General features: G+C 39.5%; 1 protein-coding gene across 5 annotated transcripts in view; it reads right to left on the reverse strand.

Moving 5' to 3' along the window:
• The window catches only part of gnao1.S (G protein subunit alpha o1 S homeolog), a 107,842-nt gene that overhangs the window by 16,575 nt on the left and 76,028 nt on the right, over positions 1-15,239 (reverse strand). For all 5 annotated transcript variants that reach the window (XM_018259456.2, XM_041591223.1, XM_018259454.2 and 2 more), the window contains 3 exon segments: positions 13,001-13,161; positions 4,703-4,831; positions 1,199-1,328 (listed from right to left, as the gene is read on the reverse strand). In XM_018259456.2, coding sequence (XP_018114945.1) covers positions 1,199-1,328; positions 4,703-4,831; positions 13,001-13,161 — 420 coding nt within the window.

The raw sequence follows: 15,239 nt of genomic DNA on the forward strand, positions 1-15,239 counted from the left end.
GTTTTGCTCTTTGCGACATTTTATTAGATTCCTCCATTAGATTATAATTTTGGCTGAATCATTCGCTCTCGAATGGAATGGGTTTGGTACATCCTTTATTTCAAATGCATCTACTTATATACCTAGGGACACAAAAATGACTGGATTAGAACATAATTCTATTGTGTCCGTGACAGACAAATAGCACATTATACAAAACTACAAAACAAAGGATTAGGAAGCATTTACCAGTAGTAGAACCATAAAAAGATAATACAACTCTAGTATGACAAAGAATGCCACTAATCTCAGCATGCAGTGCTGTATTTTCCAGAAACAAATTGTTAGCTCAATGACACCCCTTTCAGCTCAGGAAAGCAAATATTTAAAAGCAGCATTCAGTACCAAGAGGCATCACAGTGCTTACCAACTGATTACTTGAAACCCTCCCGCATGTGCATAAATATCTGCAATTGAAAGTCATATGCAAAGAACAGCAAAGATTTGCCACAAATACTAAATTCTATAAACTTGATAACTGTATTTTAGTCTCAATATCACCAGTCCCTGTAAAGCTTACACTTCAGTGATATATAAGCTGTTTTTTTTTTTTTTGGAATTAAAGAAATCAGATATTCAAGTGGAATGCAAAGCACACAAGTTAGATAAGGGTACAATTGTAGCCACTAGTGTAGAAGCTTTTGACTTTGTTTTTTGATTTGGCTTCCTCTACAGCAACACGAATGCAGTCTTCAATTGTTTTAGTTGGACTGCTAAGAAAGAAGTCTGCACACAAATGTATTCCTATATGGTGCAATGTGTGAGAGTATAAACTGAAAATTTTGCTGAGGAAATGAGGCTGGGGGAACAGTTCTTGATATAATGGCACAACAGAAATATCAGACAACTATGGACAGCTAGCCATATAACTACATGCCAGTACTGAAAAATGTCTGTTACTACTATTATCCCAGGTATAAAAAATTCATTATACCAGGTAAGAAAAATTAATATGGAACCTGAAAACAAAAATAATCTTGGAATTATGGAACCTGTGAAAAAGCAGAAAGCCAAAGGCAGTTGAGCTTTTGAAAGATTTCCAATTAACTTTAATATTGAATACAAACCATGACATATATGTAATGACAACTACATACTGGGTTAGGGGATTACTCCCCAGAATGGGAAAAAACAACAACTGTTTACATCTAAAACTCACCGTTGTTTCATCTTCATGAAGGACCTGGTCGTACCCACTAAGTGCCACACAGAAAATGATAGCTGTGACATCCTCAAAACAGTGAATCCACTTCTTACGTTCTGATCGCTGCCCCCCAACATCAAACAGCCTGCAAAAACACAAAAAGAGGGGCAAAATGTTTACAATAGTGGGTGATAAAATATAAGTGGCAGTGGAAATGTCAACAGCCACAAAAGCATTTTATATAATGTTTCACACTATATTTTGGCTCTTCATAAAAGAAGACTGGAAAATTCCGAGGTTTATGCTTCACTCTGTACTAATACTAGAAGCTCGTCTGAGCTCTTCCAGTCAAGATGGATTTGGGGGGGGTAGAATTACCAGCAATAAAAAAAAAGATCAGCAAATCACAGCATTATACAAGCAGGCAAGGCAAGCAAAGATAAACGGGAGCCTGAAACAAAATTAAAGTAGTGATGCATAAAAAAACTAAAAAATAAACAGAATAAATAGCCCTAAACTACATGCAACATGCAGCTCTTGGCACTCTACAACATGTGGGGTGCAGGTCTTCAACAGCTGAAGAGCCTCCAAAATTAACAGCCATGGCTTATGGAACACAGGGCAGATATGGGAATCAATATGGCTAAGCGCAGGGTGTCAGGGGTAAACCCCAGGCAAAAGAGAGGGAATCCAAGTGGCAAAAAAACAAGTAGCATCCAGTTCCCTTTAACTCAGCAAAGAACAGATTTCTAACCATCTGTCTAATAACTTATGTAGAAAACGTAAGGCTGAACTGCAGCAAATTTCAAAAGTCTGCTGATCTATAGCACAGAAATGAAAACATGTATTCTACAAACTATTCTCCTAAATTGTATTGCTTAACTGTACACTAATAGTGCAGGATGTGCAGCCACCAGAGGGCACTCCTGACTATTGTTCACAAATGAGGAACATTTAAGTGTCCCACCTATGTGTTTTTTCTTCTGCATGCTATTTTCTTTCAATTTAATGTTCAGCTTATTTCCACATATTTTTCTGCAAAATACTGTAAGAAATATAACAGTGAATAGCTGAGTGTACAGCTGCTGGTTGGCCCACTGTCAGGCCAATCAAATGATCTGTCATTTGACAATTATTATTAATATGCTTTGTTGCTATAACACACAAAACACTCAGGGGAACATTTACTAATGGTCGAATATCGAGGGTTAATTAACCCTCAATATTCGACCCTCGAAGTTAAATCCTTCGAATATCGAAGTCGAAGGATTTAGCGCTATCCGTTCGATTTTAATTCATTGATCAAACGATTTTCCTTCGATACCAAATTGGCTAGAAAGCCTATGGGGACCTTCCCCATAGGCTAACATTAATGCTCTGTAGGTTTTAGGTGGCGAAGTAGGTGGTCGAAGTTTTTTTTTTAAAGAGAGTTCTTCGACTATTGAATGGTCGAATAGTCAAATGATTTTTAGTTCAAATCGTTCGATTCTAAGTCGAAGTCGTAGTTGAAGGTCGAAGAAGCCAATTCGATGGTCGAAGTAGCCAAAAATATACTTTGAAATTCAAAGTATTTTTTATTCTATTCCTTCCCTCGAGCTAAGTAAATGTGCCCCTCATTTATTTGAGCGTGGCATAATATACATGTAATATAAGTGGTAATTTTTTGCACTTGTCCAGTTCCCCTCCCTTAGAATACCAAATGAGTCAGACTTAACTAATGACAATGTAGGGGACAAATTTCTTGTTGCTGTGTGACCAAGCATTTAAAAGAAATGCTATAACTGTTTCTTTGAACCTATGTTTTATTTATGACCCGTAACTGAATGAATTTCCTCAAAATCTTTTGGCAGTGTATATGGTGCTTTGTTTGGGTCCAGTTTTCTGGTTCATTTAACAGAGGTAGCTCTTTAAAACTTAACTTCAGAGCAGAGATTCTCTGACTAAAAGGCTAAGGCTGTTAAGGGACAAAAACTGTGTATGGGTGGTGGTGTAGTCTGAAGCCTAATCAGTGTTATATTTGGGGACCTATCCATATGTTGGGCTATAAATGGAAACCTGAATCCAAAAGATAATGGGGTATATTTATCAAAAAGTGAAGTTAGAGATCTCCATAGTCCTCTAGAGTGAAATGCCGCCACTCTCTATTCATTTCTATGGGATTTTGAAAGGCGTAATTATCAAAGGATGAACTTTCACCATTGCTAAAAACTGTTTTAAAAATCCCATTGAAATGAATAGAGAGTGGTGGAATTTAACTCTAGAGGACTGTGGCAATCTCTAATTTCACTTTTTGATAAATATACCCCATAGGCCCTGGACACACATTCGGATATTTGCAACGTTTTCGGTGCGGTCCGTGCTGCAGTTTTTTTATATAAAATAAAATGACCGCTGCATAAATACGCTATCGCTTTTAACCTTCGGAAATGGCAGTCTACACTAGCATATTTATACAGTGGCTAGCTTGCGGCGTGGACCACACCGAAAACACTGCCAATATCTGCATGTGTGTCCAGGACTACAGAGTTAGTACTTAACACATTTAATAAATAAACAAATCTCACGTCCCAAAGGGAATTGTTTTAATGCTCCAAGGACAAAGGTCCCTCTTTGGAACACTTGTTTTTTTTTTTTGTTTTTTTTAGGTTTCAGAGCAGGGCAACCTTCTGTAAACACCAGATTGGGGGTTGGGCTGGGTGCAAGTGCAGTATAGCAACTATAGTCCTAATATACTGTACTGTACATGTACCAACCCCAAGCCCATGCTAAATATACAGTACCTGCAAAATATGGTGGCATGATGTTCCCCTGTTAAGTAATTCCAATACCTGTGGACCTAGTTCTACCATAGTGCCCACAGGTGCTGCACAGTCCTAAAGCAAACCACACACATCCCAATAAGATCATATAAAGTTTTGCAATACATTTGTACTGGCTGGATGATCCTGACCAATATCTATTTCCCATGAATATTGATCTGTTTCTCAATCAGGAAGGTTTATCTGCTGTCAGTGTATGGTAAATCAGCAGATAACAATTGAAGGGTAGCTGCAGCTCATCTTCAATTTCTGCTCTTATGTTAGGGTTATTGGTCTGAACAGGTACCAATAAGAAAGTGACAACAAAGTGTATGGCCCCTCATAAGTTCTCTATCAATTCAGCCTGTGTGGTGATCAATTAGATACCTTTACAGAATTCTGCCTTGAGAAAGAAAAACACTGACCACTTGAAAGATGGTGGAGCATGATTGGATGGCACTGTATTACTGGTGGCATTATATTTATGACAAGCTCTGTCTGTAAAAACAGCAGGGAAAATGATCTTTCATGAGTAACTTTTAAAATTTGTCTGTGCAGAGTGGTTTCAAGCAAGAGCTAAATAAATGTGGTTGATCAAATTTGCTGTGCACTCCATCATTTCTAGAGTGTTCTTATGTCATAACCTGTGTGCAAAGGCAGCTTAGAGGAGATATGTCATAGCTTTTGATAGATATTGAGAACTTTATGAGGAGGCACTAACCTGAAGTGAAGGTTTTTGAAGGTGAAGTGAGTTTCTACAATTCCAGTGGTCTTCACTCTGGTTCTCAGGATATCCTGTTCTGTAGGCTGATAATCAGGGGCTCCGATACGATCTAAACTGTCTAGGTAGCTGAAAAAAACAAGGGGAACACTCTTGTTAAATTATTGTGTCATTTAAACCAAGTATTGATATGAAGTAGTAAGAAAGAATGTAAAGTGAAAATCATGAAAAATTATTCAGGAGCGTGTTAACTTCAATCCTGATGTGAACATACATTTTTGCATGTTGTATGTGACAATAACTGGCACATATACTTAAGCCAAAATATTAACAGCCATAACACTTTTCAAAAGTGATTTGCCAGGAATTATAGATATTGGCTATTGGCTTGTTGAGCAAATAGTATTTTATCTGCAAGAGAGGTGCAATAAATAATTATAAGAGTTCTGTCAATATTCAGATACATACAAGTAGAGTAGGAGTACAAAAAATCCAGTGTTTAACTTTCATTGAAGTGTTTGGTTGGTTTATAATTACAAAGGAAGAGTTTATATAAACTTTAGAATCTGGTAGCCCCTGTGGAGCAGACATCACTTTCATCTCTTTGATCCATGATCTTCTGTTTCTGTTCTCACCATTCTAACAAGAATCAGAGAAGGATGCCTTGCTTACAGGTACTGTGCTGAGGCCATCGTTCAGGACACAAGCAATGAACCCATAAAGGAGCAACAAAACAGAGAGGGAGAGTTCTGCACACAATTTAGAGTGAAGAACAATGAGTGATGTCTTCCATCCTATCAGTTGTGCTGGCCATGTATAGTTAGTATAATAAACAATGAAAAAGAACAAGTTCAATGTTCAGCGCTACAAAATTCAAATCCATTTCTTAAATCCATCTCTACCACCACCTTTGGGGCCTTTCTACAAGAGATGAGATGGTAACACACATCTTTTGCATCTTTTCAGTGTTTGCCTTGTATTATTTGGAAGGAACAAAAAGCTACTGCCATAAGACATTGGGTGATGTATTTCAAAGTAACCATGGTGCAGTCATAACTCTTTATGAAGGCAAGGGCTAAGTGCAAGATGTAAAAACATACACAATTAGCCACAATTCTTACTCACAATGCATTGCGTTTTGCCCAGGCTTTATGAGAGTATAGAATACATAGCACATACATACATATACATACAAGAAAAGCACTGGGGGAGTGTTTAACATGGTGCACAATAACTTTTTGCATTAATTGGCCAAATTAACCCCTTAGGGTACACAGCACTGTCACAAAACACAGGGGACTTGTAGTTACACACTTAGAGGAGAATAAACTGTAGGTCTGCAAGGTCTTGCAGATGAACACAGAAACTTTATTCGCATTAACAGTATGGCAGTACGGCTGACTTATTAGCAATAAATGGAACAAGGCTTCCCAGACTTTCGCCAGAGTTTCCTTCACCATCTTAGACCTAGCGAACTGATAAGCTGAAGCTACATCCAGTGCCGGATATCCTTTTCGGGCGCCCGTATGCCGCGCCCCTTTTTCGCGCGGTCCTAGTGCAGGACAAGTCCCCTCTTTGCAAGCGCAGTAGCACTGGGGAGCTGCGCATCCCCAGTGCTCCACAGAAAGCTGGGCAGCATGCCGCCCCTCACTTTTTGCCGCCCTAGGCCTGGGCCTTTGTGGCCTCGCCAAAAATCTGGGCCTAGCTACATCTTCCTCAATCTTATGTCAGTGACATCATATGCCAAAAAGTTATAAAAATTAAAAAAAAAAACACTAAGAGTTTTTTCATATTTTAAAGTAGGATTGTGTTTAAAAGTTGTAACTGTTAAATATTTTTGTTATAATATTTTTTTAACCATTTGAGGGGCATGCCACATTTGTTTTAGGGTGGGCTCATGTCTTTTGCTTCCCTGGCCATTTTTAATAATAAGTGGCCACTTCAAGCATTTGCACCAACATCTCATATAAAGACATATATAAGACCTACATGTACCTGCCCTATTCAAATTGACCGAAGTGTAAGTTTCATTAGGCAGAAACAAACGTTTCGCCAGTGTTCAGCTGCCGATATGCAACTTTGCATTTTGATGAATTAGTGTTTGTGCTGCGAATTAATGGCTGAGATTTCTGGATGATGGGTCCCATACCTGTATTGTTGTTTGTGGATGATTCCTTGTGTTACCTTGGTTAGGCAACCAGTAGGACATCACATAAATACTGTAATCTACAACTGTCACAAAAGAAGCCTACGTTGCTGCAATAGTCTCTGTTTTGAATAATTGCAAGCTGTGGGCTACGCAATGTGATTCCCTAATGGGGAGGACTCATGGAAACAACACCGCAGGAATAATGTGATATCCTACTGCAAATCAGACACAATTTCATCCAGTGTAAAATACATACATGCAGTTCATTTTGTAAACATGAAAAAGTATCAAAATTAAACACAATTATGATATATTTTTGCAGGAAATTTCCCCTATTGCTCAAGTCTGTATGATTCTAGTCCTGTGATGCTGAAAGCACAATGAGAATGCTTTCTCTATTGCATTTCATTATGGGAATGGGCAGCTATATCATTTTTAAAACAACTCAGCTATTATAATGCAAGATTAATGCGGTACCGTTCTCTAATGGGACACACAGCACTTTATAGCAATTAAGTCGGTCAGCCCTTAGGGTCACTAGAACATATGTTAGCACTAGTGGGTGCTGACCAAGTCACCACCAGTGTCCTAACATTTGAAAAGGGGTCTCTATAAATACAATTAGAAAACTGGTAAACAAATCCCACAATAACAGCATTTAGGGCAGCAAAAGGCAGTGTAAAATGTGTGAAAACTGGAGCAGTCATTTTTTTTTTTTACTTGATGCAGAGCATTGCACTTCGTTTTTGAGAGCAGATACCTGTGGCCACCCCCTTGAATACAGTGATGCCTGTGTTTGCCAAGCTGATTTGTAAAGTTTGGGGGAATCATGCAGACATCCTCACCACTCTTGCACACTACCCATCCCCTAATGTGCCATTTAGAGGTTCAACTTAGGGAGTGATGGTTGACAGACTGCAGAGCGCAGACAGACAGGGGAAGGAGTGCTTAGTGAATGAGAAGTAGGGCTACGGCCGTATAAAGCTGATTCTCAGCCTGCAAATGAATGCAGACCAAGAATCAATGTTTGAATCAGAAGTCTTCTGTGTCTGTACCTGTAGCCATTGTGACAGGTCGGGTGCAGGCACACGGAGTGGATTTAAGCACCAAACCGTGATTAGGGGAAAAGGGTTGCAGTCTCTCTCTGTCTATATGTATCCACAGGCTGAAAATCAAGCCAAGTGTGGTCATTTGTCCTTCCTACACTACATAGACATAGTTTAGAGCAGTGATCCCAAACCAGTGGCTCGTGAGCAACATGTTGCTCACCAACCCCATGGATGTTGCTCTCAGTGGCCTCAAAGCATGTGCTTATTTTTTGAATTCCATAGCAAGTGCCCCTAGACCCGATGTGGTCTGTTGCCCCAGTCCCCTTCCCATCATTCATGCACATGATCAAATTTTCATCATTGTATCCAGAGCACTGGGGATTGACGCACAGGAAATTTTTAAAAAAACATCAAATCTCCTGTGCATCACCAGTGCTCCCAAATCAGCTTGGATGTGGTTGCCGCCCCCTAAAATTCTGCAGCCCTAGGCCCGGGCCTTGGTGGTCTTTCCAGAAATCCGGGCCTGACCCTTATTTTGCACCCCCAGGGACTTCTTTCATGCTTATGTTGCTCCCCAACTCTTTTTACATTTGAAAGTAGCTCATGGGTAAAAAAGGTTGGGGACGCCTGGTTTAGTGTTTACAGTGAACATTCCGTCACTAAGCTGCCATATTCTTGTTTCACTCAAGAAAACCATATTGAGTGTTAAAAGAATCTTAAACAGATGGTACTATTCTCCTGAAGAATACATGAGCATACATTCCAGCATGTAGTGAAAGTGCACTCAAACTGTCTTTAATACATAGATAGAATGTATAGAATAATAGATTAGCCACAATAGTACAAGCTAGAACGCTATATTTATTCTGCAGAATGCTTTAGAAGCTTTCTCTGTTTGTTTAGGATAGAAGCTGCCATATTAGCTTGGTGTGACATCACTTCCTGTCTGAGTCTCCCTGCTCACCCATAGCTCTGGGCTCAGATTACAGCAGGGAGAGTAGGAGGGACAAGAAAGAAGGGAGGGGAGGAGAGGAGTAAACTGAGCATGCTAAAGCCCATGCCCTGGAGGTTTAAGCTGACAGAAGGAAGTCTGATACAAAAGCCCATGTGTACACAACAGAAGGAAAGAAATGTGGTGTTTCTTTTGACAGAGGACTCAGAGCAGCATTACTTTGAGGGGTTACTGGTGTATTTATATAGACCTTTCTGATAAAGCTTACTTCGTTTTATCCTTGCCTTCTCCTTTAAGAACAATGCCAGATGGATTTAGCAGTGGCACATACAGTGGTTCACTCCCAAATCTTAGGGCATAGCTGGTTTTGATGACATATAATCATTAAATTAATCTAGAAAAGTATCTGTGCAAAAAAAAAACCCAAAAAACCTCACTCAACTCTTATTAAAGGAGAATTCAAGAATTAAGCTGAAAATGCTACACCTTTTGTTTTTTTTTACCCACTCAACCTTTAGCAATGGATACTTGTGTCCCACAAGATGCCACAGTTAATCCCTCATCCTCTTTTCTGTGCATTCATATCACTTGCTCTGAATGGCAGTCAGTTACTTGAGCTCAGGAACTCGTAATATACAGTAAATATGCAATATAAAATTGATGATACATGGTTGATAAGTAATTAATTCAGCTCAACCTTACGTGGTAGTACAGAAACTGCAGTCTGCATTGCAATTTATTAATTAGCCCAGCCTCAGCTTCTATTATAAATGTAAACTCATTTTCTGTTAATATTTTGATGACCCTTAAACTTAGCTTCTCATCAGTAGTAGACAGCCTGAGTGTGTTACATACCGCTGACATTTAAAATAAGGCCGAACAATAAGGAGAGCTGCAGTGGAGACATGGATTATTACTGTTATAGGGAATGGATGCCTAACAACTAGGCTTGTAACAAGTCCGCTACATAAAATATAGCATTTTGTAGCCATATTCTTTTTTAGGCTTTAGTTCTCCAGTTCTGAATCAGGAACACTATCAGTGAGGGAAACAAGAAGTTGAAGGGAACGAATACAAAGAAGATAAATAAAATGTTGCTACAGTTCAATTATAACTGTGATACAGGCATCTAGGGTTTCACTGCCTCAGCTGGTCACTTCCATCTTATCCTCTTCCAGCTAATGCTTAATTTCTTTCTTCCTATTCCCAGAACTAAGGTGTTATAGATTTTTGTGAAATCCTGCATCACGTTCATACAGCACATTCAAGAGAAAGCAATACAAATGGAATTTTATAGAAATGTGCACAGTAATTTCCATGAAACCCTGGTACAAATAATATTATTCACTATTACATTATTCTCTTTCTTGCTATCTCTATAAGATGCCACCCACAATTTACCAGTGTTCAGTGTTTCTGACAGAATGTCTATTGGAAAGCCGTAATTTCCAAAACATGCACGCAAATAGCTTTCCCCTGCCCTCACAATAAATGTATTCTCCTCTTATAGATTGAGGGTGAACAGAATCCTTAATCCATCCCACTCACCAACAGCTCTTCACTTGTTTTAGTGACAATGTTTACTCATCTTTATTGTCCACCAAATGTAAAATGCTCATGTAAAAATGTCCAAGTTATGTAATCTCAATACCGAGAATGACAATACCATTCACAAGGGTGATTGCATTTTGCACACAGTTTTCTTCATGTCAGTATAGAATATATTAAAATAAACACACACCTCCTCCTGACATGATCAGCATCACAGATCAGTGCAAGCACATAGAGATTTCACAATCACTATGGAAACCAGGGATTTACTGAGGAGTGAAGGGATTGGCTGGTAGCAGTAGGGTAGCCTTTATCACAGTAATAACAGAGCTGTGTAGCCATCCCCTGTTTCTATGTCTGATAGGGGAATAAAGTGGTGGGTGTGTTTGTAAGACAGAGGTTGCAGCCTGTAGTACAGAAGGCTTGCATCTCCTGTCTCCATGCCCAACATTCCAATTAAAAAAGCGTAGCAATGTCACAGAGGCACAGGCTTCAATGTCTCAGACTCAAAGAAAAATTCAATAAATTAACTGAATATTAAGATGTTTAAAAAAAGAGGTTGTGACAATGAAGGAGATTAGAAGATTATTATTGGTAGACATGGCTTTTGGTGCTTATTAGTCTTTTTTTTTTGTTGTTGTTTAAAATCATTATTTAACATGAATATAGTAGGGGTCATTTACATTGATGGTGCAAAGTGCAAAAAATTGGCACAATCCCCCAATTTTTTTGCCCTTCACTGGGATAAACAAGTTAACAGTATTGAGGTCAGCCTGCATTTATGAGCCAACCACCGTTTCATGTACCTGCATGCAAGTAAATGCTGCACTAAGCGCACATCAGCAGAGCTGGGGAAATAACGCAGGCTGAGAGCAGCAGAGCCAGCACTCCATTTATACTTAGTCTTGCAGCTCTTGTGCTTATGTCTTGGGTTATAGTAACTGACCCCTAGTGAATGACTTTAACTACATGAACTACATTAGGCTGTTCTCTCAAAAGATACTATATGAATCCGCCTGACCTAGCCATCTGATAAGTAAAATCTTCCCTTAGAATTTACACCCAACCAGTAAGTCCACGCAGTCAGACTTATGCCAAAAACTTATACACCCCTATTATAAAGCACTTTCTCCTCCTTGCCTCTTCTATTCACCTACACACAGATAATTCTAGTCCATTAAGCTAAGACTATAGACAGATACAAAAGGAAATTAAACAGCTGCAAGGCTTTTAGTGTAAGAGACGAATGAGGCAGTTCACACCAACTTACTCACTGAATATTGGCAAGAAAGAACTGAGGCATCAGAAGTTGATTCTGAATGTTACTGTGTGCTCACGGGTATGTGGGGTGCTTTAACAAAGTGTCACATTCTAGCAGAGTGCTGTGAGGCTCAAGTCATTCCAGCCATTTCCTTGCCTCGACCTCCCTGTGTTTCACTCTGGCCAGAACACATCTAGTTCAGTGACAGAATGATTAGCTTAAACATCCTCAACAGATAATGACGGTTATTCACACTGACATACCAACAGAAGAAGTGTGAACGATGGACAGATTGATATAACTGTACGGGACACAGCTTATTATTAAACTCATTTCAGACCCAATAAATAAAAATGCTAGCCCAACACTACAAGTCCAACTACTAAAAGCCCAACTACTACAAGTCCCATGTGACTTCCAAATAACTTTTAATATTGTGCAATATAACTAGTGAAATATGCAAATTGTACAATTAATATTCATCATATGACACATAATTCTAATAAGCCCTCTATGAAGAACTAGCTCAGAGGCAGACATTTACCTGCTCTACTCTCCTATGCTAAATACACAATAGCTCATTGCGGCAGTAACACTGCTTTAGTCACCAATTTTAAGGCAGAATGCATTGCAGCTAAGTTGGAATGAGCATGTGAGATCTACCTAAAGCCAGTATTGGGGGTAGGGTTTAGCTCAAGGCTGTGCCACTAATCATGTGTGGCTTAAAAGGCAAGTACCACATCATTCTTGAACCATGCTACAGAGCAAGCTATTTCTATACTATATAGATGCATTTTGTTATCTATATATTCTGCCTCCAAAGAACTGGGAGGAGAAAAAAAACATTTGGATAAGATCAAGACATCCACATTTTTTTTTTTTTAAAACCCTACTTTGCATTTTATTTCAAAACATCACATACTTTTGAGTTTCTTACCAATTGCCACAGTAAAATGTTCTGTGTAGACCTTAGCCCACAACCAGAAGATCTCATTAGATCTAAATTATTGCATGCTATAGACAGGGGATCCCCAACCAGTAGCTCGTGAGCAACATGCTGCTCTCCAATCCCTTGGCTGTTGCTCTCACTGGCCTAAAAGCAGGTGCTTATTTTTAATTTCCAGGCTTGGAAGAAAGTTTTATTTGCATAAAAACTATAGTGCCAAGTAGAGTCTCCTGTAGGTTGCCATCCACATAGGGGCTACCAAATGGCCAATCACAGCCCTTATTTGGCACCGCAACGGACTTTTTCATGTTTGTGTTGCTCCCCAACTCTTTTTACATGTGAATGTTGCTCACGGGTAAAAAAGGTTGGGCATCTCATTCAGTAACTTACTATTTAGCGGAGTCATTAAGTTGGTATTCCCTGGATCGGTTGAAGCATTCCTGAATTCCGGAGTCTGCCCAAAGTCTCACCATGGCAGATAGTAGCTCAGGAGAGTAAGGCTCTGTATCTTCCATGCGGCTCACGACATCACACACCATCTTGGCATCGGCCTGTGAAAGACATAGGAGTCGAAAGATATGAGAATCATTATTAAGAATTTGGCTCTAAATGCTAATGACAGGTGAATAGGATCACAGCTTGTACTAGGTGCTGGGACACGGACTATAACTGGGAATGAAGATTACATTCTATTACCTCCTTGTTTTGGTAGAAACACAAAAGATTTGTGGCCTAAGCAAATCCATACACATTCATTTTATTGTAACTGCTTGCTTTGAATTCTAGTGGGATGAAAGGATGAGAAACTGTATGCTAGATGTGTCAGTAATGTTTGTTCCTTTTATATAGACATATAAAATCCTGCTAAAAACAGTTCACAGCTGGAAAGGTATGGCAAATTTCACATTTACATGCACATATGAAAATCATCTTTCATACAAAAGAAAGTGTTGTATAAATTTATAGCCACTTTAAACTGTAATAGTGATTTGTTTCAGAGTACTTCATATGTACTTACTGCCAGTTTGACTCTAAAGGTGAAAAAGAGTGAAATTATAAAAGCTAAAATCACACAAGAAGTTTATTTCTGCCAGCAGAAAAACCGTGGCAGAGAAAGCTCTAATCCATGCGACTGCCTTTGCACACTCACAGCAATCGCATCTGCCTGCCAGTGCCTACATAGGCTGCGATAAAGCTCAAAAATTATAGTTGAATTTTTCAGTGTCCGTTTACAGTGAAGGTACCACACCAAGTGGAAGTTTTTCAGCTTATTCAGTAATTGTCAAGTCAGTCTTCAAATGCTAAACCTTACTGTGAACCTTTCTTCCAGGCTCAAATATCCGCCCAATCGAATGCTCTATTCCAAGGGGGCACAGCACTAGAAAATGGAAACAGAACTTCCACCTATTTGCTATAAATCACCTCTGCATATGTGCACTGATCCATACAGAATTTTCCAACTGAATAAGGAAGCATGTGCATGACACTTGCCTTGACTTGGGCCCCATGTGGCTTATGTAATATGCATCTCATCTCATCTCATGGTTAACCATGTTTTTTTTCTTCGTATAATAGATTTTTATTAAGCATTTAAATTGTCATGGGTTAGGGGGGTACAGAAAAATGAAAGGTGGGAGGGGAGGGAGGGGGGGAAACCGTGCACACACTACTAAGCACGTAATTTATACATCTCTGAATTCACAGTGAATAGGAGATTATTCCAGTATATTAGTACAGGCATCCTGAAACAATTATGTTGAGCTTCGTAATAGCTAAGAGCACATGATCCATTTATAATCAGTAGTATCCCTAAATAGAAACCAACGTAACCATGTGTGCCTAAAGTTGGTGTGTTGTCTTCCTCTAAAGGAGAGTTCTTAAAATTTTGCGATTTCATTCACCTTTTCTACCCATTCTCTAGGCTTAGTGGCAGAGGAGGATTTCCACCGTCTAGGGATAAGTATTTTGGCCGTGTTAAGTAAGTGTCTTTCCAGAGTTGTGTCAGGGACATTGTCTATAGGGACACCTTCCCAGAACAAGAGACCCCGCTCTGGAGAGTTGGGTATCGATCGCCTAGTTTCTCCAAACACATCTGTAGAATTGTTGTTCAATAGTTTTGGAGACATGAACATTTCCATAAAGTGTGCTGATCTCAGCTTTGCATCTGTGTACCGGCTCCGTATTTTCCATTTCTCAGGTGGGGAACTGTCTCAATGGAACTTGTCCGAATTCATGTCTCCCATGGTAAGTATTGAGAGGCAGATAAATCCAACGGCTGTCAGCTTTGTTCGTAGGCCATGATCCATATGCATATTTGGACCGAGCACAAAGCTGATGGATCAATGCTACGGAGTTTGCCGCTCCGGGAGTGATTAACGTCCGGGGCTTACCAATAACAAAGAAAAGGAAGAGATCTTTAAAAGGATCCGTATACCGGTTCCAGCGCTGAGCAGAAGTGGCCGGCCTCAGAGGGTTCACGTAGATGCAGCCAGTTACCTTTGTGTCGGACTGACAAGGCAAATGGATGAGCCCAGCAGTACATGAGTTTGCGGGATTTCAGAGCTCCTATGATCTCTCTTAGGAATCTCCTTTGCAGGATAGTATAGTATGCTAGGTCTTGGTATAGTTC

This window comes from Xenopus laevis, chromosome 4S (genome assembly GCF_017654675.1).
Source record: "Xenopus laevis strain J_2021 chromosome 4S, Xenopus_laevis_v10.1, whole genome shotgun sequence".
NCBI lineage: Eukaryota > Metazoa > Chordata > Amphibia > Anura > Pipidae > Xenopus > Xenopus laevis.